Genomic DNA, 19,079 nt, shown 5'->3' on the forward strand with positions numbered 1-19,079 from the left:
GGCTTTTTGTTTGTTTTTGTTTCTTGTGGAGTTAATTAGGCATTTCTATGGAGATTAATATATATTTGTTAATGTAATTAAAAAAGGAGGGCTTGTGATTAGTTTTTTTTGGCGCTTGGACCTGGTTTTCTTCATAGAAGTCTAATGAATCCTGTTGTAGTAGTAAAGGAATGTAGCTATTGAATTCATGCTACAGATGAGTGTATGTGATGGGAACTAAATATATCCAGTTTTAGTTTTCATATTAAGAGGTGAATGATTTAAAATGAGGTGTGAAATATTCTCAGCCTTATTTTTATCTCTTTTATGCTTTTATTACTGTGTTTCCCGTGTCGTTATTTCTTTTTGAACAACACCTGTGTACCTTTACTGCCCTTAAGTGTGAGGCTTTCCTCTCTGAGCTTTGTCACTACGCCTCTGTCATATTCTAGCATTAAATTACAAGTCCTGGTACAGGACTTCCTTTGCAATGAATTGTTAAAATTTTTATTAGTAAAATTTGGATTTAAAAGTTAAATACTGGAGGGAAACTTCTAATTGTGATTGAGTGGAAAGTCAAGAGAGTCATGCTGTAATGGTACACAAAAGTAAGCAAACATTTTCTGCTGCTGAACATGTTTAAAAAGCAAAGATGATTGCACATCTGCCATCTCGCCATTCAACAGGTAGCCCAGGTCTTTCACAGTCTCAGCTAGATATTCTGTCTTACATATAAGTAAATTCCATCCCTTTAGCTTACATAAAAGATTAACACTAGAAAAGAATTGCATTGGGTTTGTGTTGCAAGGTTTTGGTAGCAGGGGGGCTACAGGCGTGGTTTCTGTGAGATGCTTCTAGAAGCTTCCCCTGTATCCAGTGGGGCCAATGCCAGCCGGCTGCAAGATGGACCTGCTGCTGGTCAAGGCTGAGCCCATTAGTGGTGGTGGTAGCACCTCTGGGATAACATATTTCAGATTGGGGAAAAAAACCTGCACAACTGCAGCTGGAGAAGAGAGGAGTGAGAGTATGTGAGAGAAACAACTCTGCAGACACCCAGGTCAGTGAAGAAGGAGGGGGAGTAGGTGCTTCAGCTGTCAGAGTAGACATGGTGAGGCAGGCTGTCCACCTGCAGCCCATGGAGGGCCCCACGCCAAGCAGAGGGATGCCCAAAGGAGGCTGTGACCCTGTGGGAAGCTCATGCTGGAGCAGGGTTGGCTGGAGCAGGGTCCTGGCAGGGCTTGTGACCCTGCGGGGGACCCACCCTGGAGCAGTCTGTGCCTGAAGGACGGCACCCCATCGGGGGGACCCCACGCTGGAGCAGTTCATGAAGAACTGCAGCCCACGGGAAGGGCTCACGTTGGAGGAGTTCGTGGGGGACTGTCCCCTGTGGGAGGGACCCCAGGCTGGAGCAGGGCAGAGTGTGAGGAGCCTCCTGCCCCAGAGACAGTGTGTGATGGACTGACCGCAGCCCCATTCCCCGACCCCTGCGCCGCTGGTGGGGAGGGGGGAGAGAAAATGGGGAGCGAAGTTAAGCCTGGGAAGAAGGAAGGGGTGGGGGGAAGGCGTTTTTAAAATTTGGTTGTATTTCTTATTACCCTCTTCTGATTTGATTGGTAATAAATTAAATTAATTTCCCCAAGTGAAGTCTGTTTTGCACGTGACAGTAATCAGTGAGTGAACTTTCCCCATCCTTATCTTGACCCATGAGCCTTTTGTTATATTTTCTCTCCCCGTCCAGCTGAGGAGCGGGAGTGATAGAGTAGCTTTGGTGGGTTGTCCAGCCAGGGTCAACCCACCACAGGAATGCAGTGTAACTTTTTTTCTTTTTTATATAATGTATTTTAGCAGCTGCAAACAAGGGCATAATAGGCCCGCTCTTCACTAAGCACCAGTGATCACATAGACTTTGTTCAGGAGTATCAGTATTTTTTTTCATAATACTAGAAACCTGCAAACCATAAGAACTAAATTAACTGTAACTATTTGTGAAAGTAGATTCCACTGGAATTTTAAGAGTGTATTTGTAGGGAAGAAGGGGAGGGTTTTTTTTCAAGACTTGAAAGATATCTCTGAGCACTTTAATTAATCTGTAAATATCACTACTTAGGAATCCAAATAAATCACATTGTATGCCTGCCAAAGTAGATCGTGCTTTTCACAAGAAAGTAGATGTAATATATGAAACTGACTTGCAAAGTTAATGTTTCCCACCAGTAATAACATTCATTTCTATGTACTTACGTCTGTTAACATGACTCACTAAGTTCTTCTGCTTTCTTTTGTGAGATGGATGGCAGCAGAATGAATTGCACAGTGTTTCTGAGCTGTACCTCAGCCAAGATTTTGCTGCCGGAGAAGTTCTAGCAGTGGCAAATACATCTTAAGCAAAGTGTTAAAAGATCTGGTTTTGCAGTGTTTGGTTTAGACACTGTGATGTCAGAAAGGGGTGCATATATGAGGTAATGTTTTGACACCATCATCACATAGGTTGTTTACTTTAGTACAGCTGCTGTATTTGGGGAGGCATTTTGAGTTCATTTGACTGTGTATATACTCCTGCTCTCGCACATATGCAATGTGTACTTGAAAGGAAGAAGTTTCAAAGGCAAAAAGGACAACGAAGTACCTGTTTTCTATTCCTTTTGAACATTTCTTAACAATGTAATTGTATTTAGAAGAGGGAGAAAAGGAGTATCTCTGAGACTAAAACTGTAGTTTGGAGAATCTTGTGTTCTTTTCGTAATTCTGCAATAGACTTTCTCAGAGATTTTCAGCTAGATTGTTAGAATCTGCTCCCCTGCTGTGTTCTGTTGCTAATTATGAAGGCAGACAAGAGGCAAAAATACCTTGCAAATTGTTTTTCAGTAGACTATAAAGTGAAGTGGAGGTGTGTGTGGAGTGCTGATGGAACATTAAGACAATGGCATGACTGTGTTGGAATAGACAAAGAGCAAAAGCCAAAGCGAAGTAATTTTTAAAAAGAAAAGGCAGTCTTGAGTGAAATATTTACAGTTAAGAAGGACAAAGTAAGAACTGAATATTGTCTCCTTTTCACTGCAGCTCATAATAGGCAACACTAAACTCATCCCATAAACTGCAGGGGAACCAATTACTTTGACAATTACTAGACAGGTTAAATACAGAAACTGCAGCTTATTATGGTAGGGTGTGACATACCAGAACTACATTTCCTGTTCAGCTTGGATTAAAGCAGTTGGTTTCACAAGACCTTTTGAAAAAATGGAAGCAAGTTAGTTAGTTTTGTCTTGTTTCTATGCCAAATATTCTCCATCATCTGCCTCTCTTGTGCAACCTGATAAAAGGGCGTTCAGCACATATCGCTGTGAGCAACATATTTCTTACATTTCTTTGAAAGTGTTCTTTACAGACGATTGTGGTGATTTATATATGTGTAGGGCATATAGATATGTGTGTGTGATATATGTGGGACAAAATAATAATCTTGGTCACAGTTTATACCACATTTATACCCATCTGTCTGAGATCGAAATTTAGTCAACAAGCTTTGAAAGAATTTTTTTTTCCTTTAGTACTGTGGGTCTTGGTTTTTCATAGATATGTTGCTGTAGAATGTATGGCCAGTAAGGAACACTTCACTTCTTGCTCTAAAATTATTTCAGAGATTTCTTTAAAGCATTCCAGATTGCATCACAAGGAAATGAGGGATATTTCTACAGCTGTGATCTTCAATTGCAGTCCTTATGTTCCTAAATCACTTTCATCTGTCTATAAAGTTTAGAAAGGCTAATATGAAGCAGGATTGTACATTAAACTACTTGTAAAACATAAAGAAAAAAAATAAATCTTTGTTTTCCAAGGTGGGGGGTCCGGTAAATAGTCTGCAGCTGATGTGGTTGTTGGTACAAAGTGAAATATAAGAGCCAGACCTGGAGCCTTGATCACTTTGCAGGAAAAAGTTTTCAATTTTTGTGGGGTTGCTTTTTATTGGCCTTAATGCTGGCCCCATTCACCACGCACTTTGCAGCTGTCAGCTTCCTGTGACTGTACTGCACATGAAGTCAAGGGAAAGTTACCATGATTTTTCCACCCAGTACTTCCATTAATTACTTTTTTTGATGAGAACTGTTGGGCTCCTGTTCCAAGAACTAAGACTGGAGTTTGTCCTGACCCCTACTGCAGATATACATGGAGCTCCTGAGAGCGGGGAGCCTCCATAGGCTGGCTGCAGTGGTAGTACTGGCAGGGCCACTGACTGATTAGTTCTCCCTTTGATCTTGAGGATGCACTGCCAGCATTTTAAAACTCATCTTTCTGGCTTATTTGAGCTTACATTTAGGAATGACTGCTTACTTCATGGCTTTAGTATTTTTTTTCCATGTTGCTGTTGATGGTCTGGGCAGAAGAAACATAAATACCTTGAATACTGTTCAGCTCCTTTCAAAAGTTGTAAGCCTGTAGTATGCTTCCTGCTGCTGCTGCCAGGTGGACTTGACTGGACTATCTGATGCTTTTTTGTTGTGATTGGTGCTAGTCTGGAACTTCCAAGAGCTACTTGCATAAAAACACTTTCACTGGAAACGTAAAAGGAGCAGTATCTTTAATATAATTACAGATTTGGAAATGGTAGTGAGCTGCAGTTTTGAAAAGTTAAGGGTGCCGGGATTATTGGAGTAGTCCTGATTGTTTTAAGGGGAAATACCTTCTAGCTTTAAGGAATGTCTAGGTTTCAATTCGATCTATTGAAGTTGTGGTATTTTCACAGTTTGCTCAGCAAAACCAATTTAATTCTAAAAACCTTTTTTTTTTTTTTTTTCTTGTGCCATCATGGTGTTACAAATCCACCTACCATAGGAAATTCCATGTTGTGTTGATAGCAGGATTTTTTTGTTTGTTTGGGTGGGTTGGGTTTTTGTTCTTTTTTGTTTGTTTGTGTTTTTTTTTTTTTTTGTTTGGGTTTTTGTTTGGTTTTTTGGGTAAACAAGGAATGCAACTTCTTGCATTCTTTTGTGAGATTTACTGGATAATAAAAATGATTTATCTAGGAACTAAAAGAGCGGTTTAATAACTTTTTGTCAGCTAAAAATGTTATTTCCCTTGAAATGAATGAGCAATTACCAAGTAACTTAGTATCTGCAGTTTGTAGAAATTGAGAAAGTTGATTTTAATTTTTATAAAAATTACTTGCTCCAGTAGCATCCTGATTGAAACAATATCAGCAATTTCTACCCTTAAATTTAAGTGCATTTAATTAGGGTTGTGGTTGATACAGCTGTTTTCATGTTAACTATCTATTTTCAACAGGAAAGATTATGGCTTGCTGACATTTACATACCATAAAAGAAACCACACTGACTTTTTAAAGTTTATCTTTAGAAGGGGCTGATTTTTTGCTTTAATATATCCATAATGATAATCAGACTTTCAGTGACTGGCAAGTAAGAAGCAGCAGCATTTTTCCTCTGGTTGGTAGTGTTAGGTTTTTGCTGTGTTAGGTACTATTTGGATATGTAATGCTTTCTTTATTCCTTGGAATAGCATTTTCAGTCTGAGAAAATGTCTAAGTGAAAGCATGAGTAGAGGTAGTACAGTCAGCTTTTCCATCACAAACTTGTCCAATGTAGTTATCAATATATTTAAAAATAATGGTACCCTGACTTGAGGTGAAGCTATGAGAAAAAAGGTTTGGGATTGAAAGAAAAGATTCCCAGACATAAATTGATGTTTCTGGCAAAGAAGGAAAGATGAGGAAAGCTTTGTTTCACTGTGTATAGTTGTATGGCTTAGTAGTGGGTAATTTTTTCAACCTTAATGGAGCCATGGCTAAGAGACAAATAGCAGAGTAGTGTTTCGGTAGCATTAATTCTGCTGTGTGAGGTTCTAAAAGAGTGAAGAGCTGACAGGAGCCTTACTTCTGTTAAGGAGCCTGTGGCTACATCTGTGCTGTGAATAAAAATGGGTCAGAGCACAGGCTTGAGTGCTCTCAATAGGATATTGTGATTAGCTTGCTCCCTGTACAAAGAGTGGCATGTGCATCGGGCAAGTATCTTCCTCCAGCAGACACTGCAGTAGTAACCCAGAGCTGATGACCAGGAACACTGTCCAAATACCACCTAGGATGAAGGTGATATCAGGGGACAGGGCCTGGGACTTTCTTCCAATGTGCAGAGTCAGAGAGATTTGTGTTAAGCTGGGGCTGCGGTGTTGTAGGGTTTCTGCATTCTGGCTGTTTTGTAACATATCCTAAGGGATTTAAGGAAATCAGAGAGGTTAATAGTTGATCTGAAGACCACCTCTGCTCACAGAGCAGTCTAGGAGGACAATGTGGCAAAGCAGGCTACCTTTATCAGAGCATTAATATATATTTGTCTCTTTTCTTCCTTTTTCTCCAATTTTCTGGGCTATAAGTGTGAATTCCTTTGCCAGCTTGCCTCTGTTCAAAGGCATTGTGAAAAGTGCATGAAGGCTGCTCTGTAATTCAGAGTACTGTAAAGAGACTTATTCTGTGTGTATAGACTCACTGAATGGTTTGGATTGGAAGGGTTCTTTAAAGATCATCTACTCCAACCTCTCTGCCATTGGCAGGAACATCTTTCACTAGACCAGGTTGCTCAAAGCTCCATCCAACCTGACCTTGAACAGTTCCAGGGATGGGGCATCCACAGTTTCTCTGGGTAACCTGTTCCAGTGTTTCACCGCCTCATTATAAAATATTTCTTCCTTGTATCCAATCTAAACCTACCCTCTTTCAGTCTAAAGCCATTGTCCCTTGTCCTGCCACTACAGGCCCTGGTAAAAAGTCTCTCTCCATCTTTCTTGTAAGCCCCCTTTATATATTGGAAGGTTGCAATGAGGTCTCCCCAGAGCCATCTCTTCTCCAGGCTGAACAACCCCAACTCGGTGGTGTGGTGTTACTGCACAGTGGCAAGAAAGAGTATTACAGCTTCAGAAGCCATCTCCTGATGGCACGGGGACAATGCAGTAGCTTACCTGTGACTACTACTTCTGAGCTCACTAGCTAGTGATTTGGGGGAAGCAGAGATGCTGGACCTCTGCATGCATCGACGCGTCTCCCATTTTGAGGATGAGTGGTTGAGTGGAGGAGGTAGTAAAAAGAGTCTAGAGTCTCTGCTAAGGGATAGCAAGTTTCTAGGTAAGGCAAAATGGCGTAGTTTTGATTGGCTTTTCTGTCATGCTTTATTCCTGCTTATTGCCGCCTTAAACTAAATAATTGCTTTGTTTAGATCCAGTTATTTTCTGCTGGTTACAAGCTCCTTGAAGAACAGAACCACAGATAACAAGCCCATTATTACTAAATTTTTGTTCTTTTGGGCTATTTTAACATTGACTTTCTCGTTCAATCTCTTCTGAACCCTCTAGGAAAGTTTAAGGTCACTGAAGCCAATGAAATTGCTTGTATTCTTTTTCTCAGCATCCCAGCCAGACAGCTCTCAAGAGTCTGTCTCTAGTCATTTTCTGTCCCTGAAGCTGACGGATAGTAAGGCATATTAATAGTGTTTCTGTATATTGCTTCCAAATTCTCATGAGTGAATTTTACTTTGAGTGGGTCAGTTTTGGATGATTTCACCAAAGTCACAGAAGCTATTAGCTATCCTGAGATGGCTAACTCCTCCTAGCCCCTTCTGGAGGCTGCGAGACAGTATTTAGTCAGGTATGAACTACCATGGTGATAACTGATATATCTCCTACTCTTAATCCTTTATAATTATGCACACTATGTGCAAAGGAGTGCAAACTGTCAGGTTTTGTATTTCTAACCCTCCACTCCAATGTCATCTAGAAAAGTACAGAAGATGTACTTCTTAAAAACACTCAAGAAGGAGAACACAATGTACCCTTGTTACAGAAAGAAATGTGATGAACAGAGCTTTTTAGTAAATGCCACCTACACTGGCCTTTATGCAAAACTGGAGTCAGCAGAACAGAATGAATAAGATCTAATCTCCTACCTTGTCCTGCTATTCCAGTCCCATGTGCCTACGCAAATATTCTGGCCCTGCTGAAAACCACCCCTAACTCAAGTTTCTGTAGCTAGCCTGTGATCTGGAAGCAAGGACTCCCCTGCTGGTGTTTCAGAAAAAAACTAGTTGTTGTGTGAGAGTTGGTCTGCATTTATGGACAGTGGGCCACTGTGGAGGTTGAAGAGTGAGCCCATAAAATGTTCCCTTTTGCTGCCTGAAGCCATACTGTCACAGACTGACACTGTGCCTTTAGCTAACTAGCTTGCTCTTGGGAGGTCAGCTGTTGTTTCTGGTATGCTAGAGCAATAAATCTTGGCTCGTTTCCACCTTTTCTTACTAACTGGAGTGAATAGGATGACATTGTCTCCGTTAGAGGCCAATGTAAGTGAATCAAACAGTTTCTTCCTAGCAAAACCAGTGTTTTCGGAACAATCGTTTACTGTTTTGTAATTACTTTATCATTTCAGAGAGAATGAGCAAAGGTTGAAACCCTGCTGTTAGGAGAGATCTGATTACAGTGGTATTCTCAAGCTTCAAAATTTATCTTTAAGTTTTGATGCCCTGAAGTTCAGCTGCTTCAGGATTTCACACTTTGCTTCACAGCCATGAGAGCTGGAATTCTTTTAGTGATAATTGAGGTTGTCATCTAATCATGTACACTCTTCTGTGACATAAAAAGGAAAGTTTCAGGAACTGATAATACTGGAACTCTCTGAATGGCTGAACCCATCCGGCTTCAGCTGAAGCCAGTAAAAAATCCAAATGCTTCATATCTTTAAAATTCAGAAGTTGGTTGCAAAACCCATAGCGAGGAATACACTTTTACCTTGTAAATGACCAGGCCTTGACCTTCCCCTTCTATCAAATCCAGTTAAAACTGTATGTTCTCTAGGGTGGTGAAATTCGATTTTTGAGTAGTGTCCCAAGACCAAGCTCATTAAACTTCATAAAGCGGGGAAAACCACACTCTAAGGCAGCAAAGGATGGGAGCGTATAAGTATTGTGGAATACTCTGCAATTGCACTCCTTTACCTGCAGTCAAAAGGAACTGAGAAATGTAAAAGAGCATAGTCAGTGTGCTGGGTTGTATTTTTCTTCTGAAGCAAAGATACTGGCCTCTGCTGGAGCCCTGGCAGCATTGCATTTGACAGAACTGATGCGAAACGGCATAGCCTGATTCCACCTGTAACACTTTTGTAACTATCTGTCACCTTCTAGGTAACGCTCGACTGCACTTTCTGGTCCTGGTGACAGGCTGTACGTCAGTGGGAAAAATCCTGGACGCTGAAGTTTACAAAATTACTGCAACAGATTTCTGTCCTCTCCAGGAAGAAACCAAGGAAGAGGAGCGCATTACTGCCTTGAAGAAAATACTGAACTCTGGGATGTTCTATTTCTCCTGGCCTAATGCAGGCTCAAACTTTGACCTGACTGTGCGGGCTCAGAAGCACGGTGATAACCACTATGAATCCGGTAACTCGTTCTTCTGGTTAGTACTGCATGTTACACCAAAGTTTTCTGTCATCCCCACCTGCATCTTATTGGTTGAACATTCTCAGAGGGAAATGAACATACACGTTTCAGGTGCACCTCCTTTAATTTCATTGTCATTTTTACAGGGCTTGTGGCTTTAGTGAAATCACGGTAAACCTGAGTCAAACAAGTAACTTCAGTTTAATTCTAATTAATCTGATAGTGAAATGGAATTCTAATAATGACATTTTGTGGTTTTAAGAAGGAAATACAAGATGAACTGCTCACAGTACAGAAACATCTTTATATGTCATGAATAGTTTCTCTTGCAGTTCTTTTTAATAATTGCTTTAAAAGTTATCTAATAGAAACCTGCACTTGAACTGTTCATAAATCCCATCATCTGTGCTGAAGTATCTTCTGTTTCTTAAAAGTGTATGTGTTTAAAGTCTGTGGTTTAATGTTTCAATAATGTGCCCTAGTTTTTATGTTGAAAACATCAATATTAATATGTTTATGTTTACAGCTCAGTGTAAATTTGAGTTGCACAGAAGGAAACTCCTGTGATACAGTGCTCTCTACTTCTTACTTTCTTGTGCTTATAAAGCAAAGAAAAAGTATTTCTTGTTGTAAGTATTGGTTGAGTGGGAAGGAAAACACACAACGCTGGGTTTTGTCTTCCCTAGGTAGGTTCACCATTGATGTAATTCAGTTTGCTTTACAAGTTCTGGCAGAATGCTTGAATTCCTATTGCCCCTTTTTTTTTCTTTTTTTTCCTTTTTAAACAGAAAGATAGTCACACAGGAAGCATTGCTGTACTGGAAATTCATGAGGGTTATATGATGCAGCTGGAAAATAACTGGCAGAGTTAGATTGTGGGTGTGCTGCTAGAACGTGTGATAATTCTTGTGGCCCAAAGTAGGTGAATATTAAATAAGCAGAAAAGTTCATAATGTATGATAAATAAACATAAGAGAGCAGTTCATTCAGGCTAAATAATCTTTCTGGCTGTGATGTGATTTTGACTGGTAAGATGTAGTGTTTTGAACTTCAGTCAGAAGAGGGATACATAAAACTTGCTTTCAACTGTGCTAATTATGCATCCCTTACAAAAAGCTCACCAAGCATGTCAACTTAGACACGTGGCACAAATGAGCTGTGTTCCAGTGACGAAAATCTTATTGTGGTAGTATCCCTTAATTAAGAAAGTAGGTTTTTCTACCTGTGCTGCCTTTTGAAACTTTTCTTCTTGGAAAATAAGTATTTGAACTTCCCTTCTATGCTGGCTAATCTGGAAGTAGCCACGAAAGAGGTTCCATTCTCCTATATGTTGTAGAACAGGGGTGAATGGCAACAACATCACATTTAGGGCAAAAAAGATGTTCCGAAGAAAGTTTTTCTTGAGGCAATTATGTGATACGGAAAATTTCAGACCAAACAATAGATTCTTGAGTAAAGAAATAAGGGATAAATAGTTAGATGATAAGAAGCGTCAGTCAGACCATAGTTATAAGCAAGTTATAAGCAAGACAAACTGCCTGTTAAATGAACTGCAACAAAAAGAATTATACTGGAATTTGTCTAAGTGAGGACTTCCTCTGTGAGTAGAGCTAGGAAAAGGAGGTGGAAGAGATACCAAAATTGTTTAGAGCTGCTTTTTCAGTTACATATTTAGTTTAAAAATGTAAGAATGACTTGCACCTTTTTCAGAGAAATGCTGTACTCTTAGAACAATTCTTCAGGGGTTTTGCTAGATGCAATAACTCTTGTACAAATCTACTGTTGAGTAATAAATGATCATAAAAGGGATTTTCTTGGCTCTCATCTGTGACTAAAGGCACATTTTGAAAAATGAATTAAGGAAAACCATCATAATAGAAGAGACTAGCATCACTGTTAGTCAGGCATGACAGGTTTTTTGGGGTTGTTAATCTTAAAATAAATTGAAGGTTGAAACAGCCATTCTTCTTAATTTTAGTAGCACTTTTTGCAATGTCTCCATTGACCTGTGGCTCCAGTTTCTGCTTGGAAAAATTTTCCTGAAAATCCTGGTGGATTTTAAAGTGGCTCTTTATCCTGTAGTGTATGGTAAGGTCTGGGCGGTACTGTTCAAAAAGTAATCAGCTTGACAGCACTGTAATTTTTGAAGAATATTGCTAAATATAAGTGTATTTCTGGAGCTTAAAGAGGTGTCATTTCCATCTGAATTTATAAGACAGAGATACAAGATACAAGGACAACACCTTGGTGGTAGCTGTTCTACTAAAATTTGCCATGTTCTGTTCATTGTAGTTGTTAACAAGGAATTCTTCCTGATATTTCCTGGGTTTGGATAAAGTAAAGGTACAAATGAAAAGGGGTCCAAAACCATTGATTGCTTAAATCAGTGATTGCTGTGGGATGGCACCCATGCTTATCTGTCTTATTTTATTCAGTAATGTATCTGTGTGTTGTTGAAACTTTCAGGAACCAACTATTGCATGTGCCCTTCAAACACTACCAGGTGAACTGCTCTGACTGGTTGCTGAAAGTGATCTGTGGTGTAGTGGACATTCGCACTGTTTATGCTTCCCACAAGAAGGCGAAAGCCTGCCTCATCTCTCGCATCAGCTGTGAGCAAGCTGGTGTCCGATTTCACATTCGAGGCGTCAATGATGATGGACATGTGTCTAACTTTGTTGAGACAGAGCAGGTAAGCAGATGTATCCGATAGCTTTGAATAATTCAGTCCACTCAAGTTTAATGGGGGCAGAATTTCCCACAAGAATTAAAGGAGTTCAGCAAGTGTTTTCTGTAAGGATATTTAAAATATTATTGCGTGACAGATCTATTTGTTCTTGCCCATTAAGCGTTTCTTTGTGATCTGTTCTTTTTCTGTGCTTCTCACTTTTTCATGCACAGTTTTCACTAATACAAAAGTCTGGCCATTTGATATTGGAGTGAAATATAGACATGGGGTTTTAAACCATTCAGAGAGCACTGTGTGTTAATTCATGCAAAATCAAATCAACATGTGTAACAGTAAGCTCCTCAATCACACAAAATGTGCTTAGAATTATCAGTTATGGGCCCCATGTATTAAACAAAAGAATGTTTTCAAATCTGTTCCAGAATAAACGTCACGCTTCTATACATTCTGCATACATTTTAAAGTACGTTATTTCTGAAATTCATCGTGTTCCCCATGCTATAGAATTTTGAGTCCGCAGTTCCTTTGGAGCAGAGGCACAAAAGAGAATTATTAGCAGAGAATTCAGAGGCTGACGTTAGAGACCAAGCACTGCAGAGAAGAACTGGTTTGAAAGATTTTCTGTAAAGTAATGGTCTCTACATATAATTTCTCTTTCATTCATTTTAAGTATCTCTTGTTAGTCCATACCACCAGGTTTGCTGGGCTAGCCATTGTAAACCCCGTGCACTGCCGTGGCATAACTATGTCTGCACTGATGTAAAAGAATTTCGTTAGGCGTGCTGGGGGTGATTTTCAGCAAATACTAGAGCTGAGGTTTGCTTTTGGCTCTAAGGAAGGGAAGTCACTTAGAATGATATAGAATCTTACGATCATAAATATTCCTGTTCTGAGTTACTCTTGTCGGCCTTATTAGATTGAAGCCATCGCTACTTTGTACAGTAAGTTTTTCAGCTATATAATGAGGGAGATTATTAACTTCCTGCCTCACAGGACTTTTGCAGACCTGCGAGGACAACATTTATAGAAGGTAGGTAGTGTATGCTGTGCTATGGTGAAGAAGAGCTCTCAGTGCTCAGGTATGTCATTCTAGTTAAGAGGAAGCTGCCCACCAAAGGAGCTGTGTTCCCTGGGAGTCAAATCATCTTTGGCTAGTAAAGGAAATGGAGAAAAAAACTACCATCTTCTCATAGTCAGGCAAATTCCAGCACAATGCATTTTGGAAGAGGCTTCGCTTGATATTCCCCTTTGCTTTGAGGGGGATTCCCTCCAGGGAGAAGTGGCATGACACAGTTTTTATACATACATGGTAAAACATTCCTTTTTAGCTGATGCCGAGACAAAATATATGGGTGAAATGCATTCAGCAGGCTCCCTTGATTGACACAACCAAACAAAATAACAGAGGCAGCTGGTTTTATTACACATGGTTTGGCTTACTGACTTGAAAGGGAACAAAAAGTAGTGGACCCTGAAGAGTCTGAAATCTGTGCCAGCCGAAATGAGTGCTTTCTTATTAAAGTATAATCACCTTCTCCTTTTTGAATAGAAGTAATGATTACTAGCAGTCAAAACCATCATACAGAAGTGAATGTCTGTATAAGCAGAATACATAAATGGCTGGCAATAGTTTTCAACAAAGGACAAGGATCTGCTCCTAAAACGTGGTTGTTTTCTGTGTTTTCTGAGCAGATCTACAAAACTGTGTGTAGCATAGATTGTTCTTATACTATATAAGTAGGTGGACACACAATGAACGTAGATTGGTTTTGCGATGTTCGTAAGGGGAGGCTGATGAGACATCTCTACACAACACAGTGAGTGTGGCATAGAGATACTTAAGCTAGAGCCATGTCATTACCTGTGCCAGAAGAGTTACAGCTGTGTCATTGTAGGACCGTGCCTGACTACTGCAGGGTGGCATCCCCCCTCAAAAGCGGCCATACTTTAGCACTAGTATCTATCTCCTCATGGCGTTGTGAGAGTTGTAGCAACTCACACTCTGTGCTGTCCTTTCTGTTACCCCACCGCATGAGGCAGGCATGCTTTTAGGCACCTGTTTGTCCAAAATCCATCAATGTTTGGGTACTTTCAAGATTTCCTCTAGGATGTTGCCTTGATGGTGCAGCTTTAACCTCTTTACCTGGTACTGCTAAGGACATATGTAGAACTACCTTAGACTTGACAGTGCTGCATTGCTCAACAGAACACCTGGAAGAGTTGCAGACTGGTATTGCCCAGTCTGCTGGTGATATTTGGTCCCCAAGACATGCTCAAAGCATGCACAATGTATACATCCGACTTTCTGCTCAGTGGTCAGAGTTCTCATCAGGGATGTGAGTGGCTTTTTGTTCATGTTCCTCCTTTTCCTGGTTTGCCTGCAGTAGACTGGCCTGGCAGCTTTCCACTTAGTGTTCAGGCTTCCACAAATTCTGCTTGTTGGATGCCAAACTTCCCCTGCAGTGCTTGGTCTCTAATGTCAGCCTCTGAATTCTCTGCTAATAATTCTCTTTTGTGCCTCTGCTCCAAAGGAACTGCAAGTAAAGTCCTGCAGCATTTACATCTTTCTAGAAGGTCTGTCAGTGCTCTGGGAGATGCAGATAGGTCTGCTCACTGAAAAGTGGAATTTTCCCCTGGAACTTGGGAACAGAAGAAGGGACATATGCCATTTTAAGTAATATGTTACAGTCTGTTATTTTAGTCGAGTGCCTTCTCACAAGCATTAGTGCAAAGAATGTTACTCAGGATTGAAAGAATGTTCTCTTGCTGAAATGCAGAGGAAAGAAAATGTTAGAAAGGGTTGTCAGCTTTCTTTCAGATCGGTCTCACATTTGTGGCGCTGCACTTAGCAGTGGTCTAATTATGGGAAATACTTCTGCTATCCTGCTCACTAGTTGGGTCAGAAGTAACTCATTCTATTTAATTATATTCCTGGAGTACTTTATGTTGCAAATGATGAGCATGAAGAGTAAGATGCCCTTTGCATCCCAGCAGGAAACGTGAGGATTGGCTCCTGGTGAGTGGCAAAACAGTACTTGGTTGCTAATGCTCCCCTTAGCTGGGGCTGGGTCGGGCTCTTCACAGGAGCCACTGTGCTTTGTTCCAGTTCAGCCAGGGTCTGCTGTGAAGTGCAAGGACTGAAGGCTTTTGAGTGTTTTGCAATTGGATAAGCAAAAGCACAAGAGTGAAATGGTTATAGAGTGAAAGGCTTGAGTAGGTTGAAAATTATAACAAGGGTTTGCAGTTTGAAAGGTTTGTGTGTTTTTGTTTGGCTTTTGTTTTTAAAGGAAAAAAGAAGGTTGCTGTTGCTAATGGTGATAAGCACTAGTTTTACCAAGCTGCATGTCCTAAGAAAGCAAAGTTGGGCTAACCACTGGGATGCCTGAGATCCAGTTCAAGCTGGCATCCACTTACCATTAGGAAGGAAAGGTCCTAGAATAAACTCTCTCCTACTTTCATAGTAGACTACTGACTAATCTCCTATGAGGTAATATCTTGGCTGAATAACATTGTTTCCGTTTGCTGCAGCCTGTACAGTATAATGGCATGCTGGCTGTGTGCTTTCATGGATAAATAGCACCTTAGGATTCTGAAAAGGCAGGACTTTTCCCCCCTTTGTAGGAATTACTTCTAACATTTTTCTGGTTTTAGAAGAGGGAGGAACAATTAGCCTTATCTCCAGGCAGCTCTTTTATGCATAGATGGCATGCTTTTGTCTCCCACCCAGTTAGCCTTGTGGCATTTTAGCTCTGTAGTGACTCATTTTTTTGTGGGCTCACTTAACTGCTGTGACTCATAGTGTTTGAGAAGAAGGGGGGAAAAAGTTAAATATCTCGCTTCACTTTTGCTTTTCAGAAAAAAAAATCTAGTAGTAGATCTTTTAGATATTTGATCCTTTGGCTTGTGTCTTTACAAAGAAAAAATACAAAAATGGCAGGGAACACTTAAGGAAAAACAAAGTACAAAAGGAAGAGAAAAGAGGGCTTTTCTGAAATCCTTCTAATGGTGTACTTCCACATTTGCTGCCAGTATTTTTTAATGGGATGATAGCCTTTTCTACTTGCAGTGTTGCAGTTAATCCTCAAGCAGTTTTAAAATCAGTCTCAGTTTCTCAGTGATAGTTCAAATGTTTCCCTTCACCTTTTCTTCCTCCCCTAGTAATCCCATAAAGTTGAGACTGTATCACATTCTTTTAATTCTTTTCTGCTGATAGCACTGAGAAACAAGCATGCTTTCTTCATTTAGTTTGTGTGCCTGACACTGTTTACATTTCAGCTCCTCCCCCAGTTACCCTCTAAAGAGTTGTGCTAAACTCTTAATATCTTATCATGTGACTTACAGGGAACAACTCTAATTTTCTAAAGATAAATTAATGGTTTCAGTTGTTTTCCCCTTCATGGAACTGTTCAATAAAGAAAATGGAAAACTTGACAAGGCATTGAAAGGAAATGCCATGAATTTGGATTAACCTTCCCTTTCTTCCAGTTTAAGAAAAAAAAAAATCAGGCGTGGATTAAGAAAAATGATCCCTATTTCACAATAACTTCTAGACCATGTTGGATAGCTCTCCAGGAGAGGAATGGATGCAATCATGTGGTTAATTTATTTTCTGGATCAAGTTTTAGTATGGCCCCAGGCAGGGCAAAGAGGATTATTTTGGCAAGTATATCCTTGGATCCCATGGTCTGAGCTAAAGGGTCTCATGGAGAGGTATGTTTAGGCCATCTGTTACCCATGCTTTTTATGGGTTGTGTGGCAGAGCTAGGGATCCCAGAAAAAGCCGTGTGAGTATCCATTTCATCATGGACTGCGTCTCTGTGTGCCCCTTGGGTCTGTAATGAATTTTGCCATTTGAAGCTGTGACTGGATAGTTATTTCCTTCTAATGAAGCTTGAGTGATGGAGATTAGTGAATAAATTATTCCAAGCGATGAATGAGTGCAGCATGCTGGGATTAGAACACCAGCTGGTTGACACAGATGTTTGCCTCTCGCTCAGAAGCAGTACCAGTTTCCCTCTTGCTCAGAAGCTTACTATAGCAGTATCTGTGCATGAAGCTTGTGTTACCAGGAAAGGTCCTTGATCACAGGGGCAAGGTCTGGCCCTATGCAACAGAAGAGAAAGATTGAGAAACATCCTTTTGAACTGGCAGTACTATCACCCTTGATCCTGCAGTCAGAGAAAAACCACAAAAAGAGTCTAAGACAACAAAAGTTGAAAGAAAGACATGGTGAATTCTAACAGCAGAAAGTCAGAGGACAAGCAATCTATTATCAAGGCAAAGAGGTCCTCCATATAGGTTAGGTATCCAGTTGCTACTATGCTGTCTGATGGGAAACTGCAGGAAACTGAAAATCTGTCCAGCTAACTGGATTGGATTGTTCTATGTGCCTGATCCTTCGAAATTAACGAAGTAGTCCTGAAGTGTTTTGAGGATTTGGTAGGAATGAACATTCTCCCTGGGGCAAGTAGGCAACAACTTGATGTCATTTGGATGTCATTTTGGATCTTAGACAAAAGATCAATAGTTTAACAAAGCCCAAAGACTTTAGTAGTATGTATCAACCCTAATGACAAAGTATTGTCCAAATTGTAACTGATTGTTGTTGAACTTTTAGAGGAAAACTGGTGTGATCTTCTTGGATGTATTTCTTGTCCATGAGTTAAGGAAAACAGAACAAGAAAATTCTGGAAATAAAGTACTGTTTATTTTTCTTTTAAGTTTCATTTGTTAAAGAACTGTTCATCTTTTGTGTAGTGCCTTAGAATAAGAGAAACGGATCTGGTAGAGGACAGGGTAATAAATTTAAAACCGGAACAACAAGAAAGTGGGACAGATGCGCTTGTACAAAACATGACATTGTGAGCAAAAATGATCAAGGCTTGGAAGAATATGAGAAAAGAATTCTGTACTTATCCATGCATAATGCTGGAATTGCATAAACAATGAAGTTGGAATCTTTTATTTATGAGTGTAATTTTAACATGGATGTATTATCAGTGCTTTTTAAAGATTTTAACAAATGGGGTTTCTTATAGTGTATATGGGTATTAAGATTATGTCCATTCCTGAACTGGAAAGTCTTCTTAATCTGTCTTTAAACGCACTGACTTAACAAGTCTGCTGGTAGGAAGGCTGTTGCCGCTATTATTGTAAGGTGAAGGGCATACATCATAGAAGGCAATGTGAAGCTCAGGGGTCATGTTGCTTGGAATGGTGACTGAAGGATAGTGAGTATTGCTGAAATTCAGGGAAGATTTGCACAGCTGTAGTGCTTAATGAAATGGTTACAGTCTGTTTAGGAGGGAATGGCTGGCAGAAAAGTAACTTTAATGAGTCTTCCACTCATTAAAAAATACTAGATCTTTTCCAAGTCACTGGCAGCTTGGAAGAAAATAATTTTGCATTCATCGGGGACATGAGAATGAGGTGAGAGGATTGTGAAAGGCCACAGAATTGCTCTAGAGAACAGAATGATGAGCCCAGTAAGTGAAAAGAAAAAAATATGTGCTAATGTAGAACTTTCTTGTGAATGACTATATTGGAGAAGCCATGCTCCCAGTTCAAAAACCTCATCTTAATTTCTAGAAGCTACATGGCAAAACGTCAATTTTTGAAATGCCCTATCATCATAGTGGGGGAGCTCTGTATTAGACCTCATCATGACAAGAGGACCCTCCAATGCATCACATCAGGGCATGGGCATCCTGTTTACATCACAGGAATGATCCCAAAATAGTTGGAATTTTTTGGTTTTGTTGTTCAGTTCTCCAAATGGGCAGCTTAATAGAGCAGAAGACAGTTAGAAGAGGTAATGGGTGAAAACCAGTTAATAGAAAATGTGAGTGATAATAGTAACAAACATGTCTTAACTCTTATGATGCTGGATCACTAGTAAGTGGAAATACAAGATCTGTTAGTGCAGAAAGGCAGAAATGTTTGGTCAGTATTTTTCTTCTCTATTTGGCATAAAGAAG

The 19,079-nt window shown here is 40.0% G+C and overlaps 1 protein-coding gene across 3 annotated transcripts in view; it reads left to right on the forward strand.

The window, feature by feature from the left end:
• SYNJ2 (synaptojanin 2) overlaps positions 1–19,079 on the forward strand; it is a 71,851-nt gene that overhangs the window by 11,838 nt on the left and 40,934 nt on the right. For 2 of the 3 annotated variants that reach the window (XM_056343926.1, XM_056343925.1), the window contains exons 3-4: positions 9,159–9,429; positions 11,880–12,105. In XM_056343926.1, the coding sequence (XP_056199901.1) occupies positions 9,159–9,429; positions 11,880–12,105 (497 nt within the window). The remainder of the gene's footprint in view (positions 1–9,158; positions 9,430–11,879; positions 12,106–19,079) is intronic. The other variant, XM_056343927.1, reaches the window with a different exon arrangement.

Source organism: Falco biarmicus, chromosome 6, assembly GCF_023638135.1.
Source record: "Falco biarmicus isolate bFalBia1 chromosome 6, bFalBia1.pri, whole genome shotgun sequence".
NCBI lineage: Eukaryota > Metazoa > Chordata > Aves > Falconiformes > Falconidae > Falco > Falco biarmicus.